Source organism: Phytophthora infestans, genomic scaffold (assembly GCF_000142945.1).
Source record: "Phytophthora infestans T30-4 supercont1.128 genomic scaffold, whole genome shotgun sequence".
Taxonomy (NCBI): Eukaryota; Oomycota; class Peronosporomycetes; order Peronosporales; family Peronosporaceae; genus Phytophthora; species Phytophthora infestans.
The window spans coordinates 172,585-176,096 of NW_003303631.1; the positions used below are offsets into that span (position 1 = coordinate 172,585).

The following is a 3,512-nucleotide window of genomic DNA, read 5'->3' on the forward strand; positions in this document are numbered from 1 at the left end:
AGCCGCTGATGTGACACTCAGACCATTAAGTGCATCTGCACACTATGCAGTACCGGTACACACTTCGCCTTCGAGATTTGTCACATCTTGAAACTCACTCTTGAGAGCCGATTCACTGAATCGGCTCAAAAAAGTGAGATGCAGTGGATTCACTGCATCTCCCTTTTTTTATCGTCAAGAGCAAGTTGTTTGAAGTCCATTTTATTGACTTGTCCACGCCAAGTCTTATTAATAGCTTGGTTTTATTTTTAAATAGCTCTACTAAGTAATACCGACATCGTTATGCCAACACCAATGAGGCCGTGTCAAAATCTTGGATTCAAAGCCTTAAAAACGTTTCCCCGCCGTCGCAAACTGGACAGACGAGAGGCGTACACGTACCGTTGTTGTACGTGAGCCAGTAGCCCGCGGATTGCGGGCCGCAAATCTGAATGATGTAGCTATGGTAGAGAAATTATTAGTACATGTTAGTACTTAAATTTCTATAATATTTACTCTAGCTTACAGTGCCAGAAAACAGAAAAGGACTATTATAAATGATGTACCCAAAAACGTGACCCAAATGTCTCTCTATAGACTCTTCACAGAATAGCAAAAAATGTTGCAGAGAACAGCGGACATGTATTGTATTTCACGCATCCATATTACTTTGCTTGGTGGCATAAGGTAGTGTAATACATCGATTACCCTAACTGAGGCGATAAATGCCCACTCTAGAGCAAGTGTATTAATAGCTGTTTATGAATGTGATCTCCGATGCGAATGAGACCAGCGGCTCTCCCATAGAACACGCCCGCTTTTAAGAAATAAGTTTCTAAATTAAAGAACAACTAATTTGACGAACTAGATTTATTCATTTCTAATTAGCTGACTTGGGTGGTGCGATCTCATGGCGGCGTCGCGACCTGGACCTGTCTGTGGCGCTGCGCTCGATGGTATTCGTGAACGAGACGGTATCGTTGCCGCCGAGGCAGTTGGTGTCTGTGGCTTTGGATCGCGCGTCTGCGTTGCTGGTCGGCGCTCTGGACGTGCAGAGCGTGAGCATGGCTAGCCTGGCAGTTCCTCGTTGGAGCGACTTCGTGCTGCTGCACCGCGTGAAGAACGGTGGTGAATGGCAAGTGTCGGGCGAGTTGCAGTCGAGCGATGCGAGGTGGCTGAAGACTGCGGAGGTGGTTCTGGCGCCGCGCACGGCCAAGTCTCAGGCTAGCCAAGTCTCGGGATGTGACGGTGTAAACGAACGTGACACTGGTGGACGCGGTGTCGTCGCAATCCGTGGTGGTGGAGGTCTCTCACTTGGTCCGGAGCATACCGGACCCTCGGTCTCTGGTGTCGACTGCACTGCTGCGGCCGATCGTGGTGGAGAACCGGGAGGACGAGCCTGCGTTGGTTTCGATGGCGGACTTGGGCGCGTTGGTCCGCCAACGCGACTGCAAAATGAGTTAAACTGTGTGGCAGTGGGGGCTGTAGCGGGCGTATTTTCAATTCGTATACTAAAACGAAGTGTAGTGGTTACGGGGTAGTGTTCAATTGGGCGGGAAAGCGGGCTTGTTTCCTGGTGAGTCTCGCACCAAATCAATAAGTGCCAATAATGTGGTACACACATGTAACATTGTTTGTTCAGATTTAATTTTATTTTCAGATTTAGAATTAATCTGTCAGATTTAGAAAAGCGGGTGTGTTCCCAGCCAACTAACAGCCGAGGGTGTGCGTACCCGAAGGCGGCTCATCTCAAAAGGGATTTATTATCAAACGCAACGCGCTGCTAACCAGCTACAGGTGATGTCGTGGACGCATCGCTACCGAGAATACAGCAAAATGGCAGACAAGCTGGTCAATATGGCCATGGATGCATGCTTCAGCGTGCAAGTGCTCTTCTCCGACGAGAGTTGTTCCAGCGTCAAATGGACAGAGCCTTCGATACGCGTCAATGACGGTGGTCACTGGCTGAGTAGGAGCTTCATCGAGAGCATCTCCAGGTTCGGTGCCTCATCATCTTAGGGCACGAGACGCAGGGGTACTCCGGTACTTCAAGAACGACGGTTGGGCTGAGACGCTCGTCATAGGATTATTCTCACTCAGATCCGCAGCAAAGCTCGAGCTGAAAACACAGGCAATCCACGTACACAAAAATACGAACTTCCTATTAATTTCTAGTGCAGCTTGCTCTTCTTCTGAGTGAGCTGTTTTCAGACGTCGTGTTCGAGACTAACCCGCTATGAAAAACATGCCTAGAGACAGGAGTCACCATCTCTCAGTAGCACCGAGTTACTCTTCGTTCCCGAGCCTTGTCTTTCGTGGATGCAACGTTCGTCTCTCTCACTTGGGCTTCAGCGATAACGAGCACAACCATAGTCAATTCTCAACACGGGCCCCTCCAAAGTCGGAGCCCTTAACCCTATTGCCGCCGAATAATTACTTGGATATTGTATGGTAAATATCCCACAGTAAAATGTATAGCATGCATATATGCTGGGTTTTACTCGGCACCGCGCAGCATATTATTTGGGTTTACCGATAACTATTCTAATTATTGTTGTAAACCCAAGCAATATGCTTGATTTTCCGCAAACCACATAATTCGCACATAATAGCTCACATTTTGGTTAAGTAAAAAGTGTAAAACCAAGCATATTGCAGGCCCTGCAATATGCTTGGTTTTACACTTTTTACTCAACGTTACGTGTTATCGCTGTGGATAACGTTAAAAAAAATCCGGTATCGTTAAAAGACTTCGCAAGTATACCACTATCAGCGCCTCTTCGATCCCGCCGATCAGTGCGGAAGTGGGGTAAGAAAATTCACCAGTTCTAGCCGCGAGATAAAAAAGGCAGCTAATGTACTGCGTAGCTCCAACATACGCAAGAGCATGGCGTATGTGCAAATCCAACGAGTAGTACAGTCGGTTTTAGGAAGAAGTTCTTTACTTTGAAGGCTTTTCAGGCAATCGGATCCCTTTGCCGAACGACTAAAGAACACTGCAAGCTTGCGAAACTTTTCAACAGCTCCACGTAACTTATCCAATCTGACTGAGAAGATTCACAAGACTCTGCGATAGACCTGTCCACTTCTCCGCAAGCCTCCTGTTCGAGCGCATCATCTTATTTACCATCCGTCTTTGCTGCCGCTAGCATCTCGTTGTATGTTCTGTCAGATTTTTTCTTGACAATACCAGAGCCAACGATTAAGTGCAAGCAATGAGCTAATCATGACATCGAGTCGAGATGGAGCAAGCCACAGGCTTTAACGTCTGGTGGAGCGCCATCGCGCAAAAATTAGACACACTTACTAGCCGGTAGACCCCATTCCAGCGTGCTTTTCTTCAATGAGTCTACAATGCTGTAAGTATCGTGCTTTCCCGGCAGCAGCTTCACTTCGAGTATCCAACTGCGCATTTTGAACAACGTGTCCAGATAGTGCAGCGTAAGGCATATAAACTTGAGCTTGCTTCTGGATGTCCAAATATCACCTGCCGCAGAGTAATAATGGCATTCAGTAGCGAATTTCTCCTTTAA

The 3,512-nt window shown here is 47.3% G+C and overlaps 1 protein-coding gene across 1 annotated transcript; it reads left to right on the forward strand.

Annotated features, from left to right (window-relative positions):
* Nucleotides 1-294: 294 nt before the first annotated feature.
* PITG_19830 (uncharacterized protein) lies at nucleotides 295-1,998 on the forward strand (the record flags this gene model as incomplete). The annotated part of the gene is made up of 3 exons (XM_002895840.1): nucleotides 295-388; nucleotides 868-1,409; nucleotides 1,771-1,998. The coding sequence occupies 3 exons, from the start codon at nucleotides 295-297 to the stop codon at nucleotides 1,996-1,998; spliced, it is 864 nt and encodes a 287-aa protein (XP_002895886.1).
* Nucleotides 1,999-3,512: the final 1,514 nt, after the last annotated feature.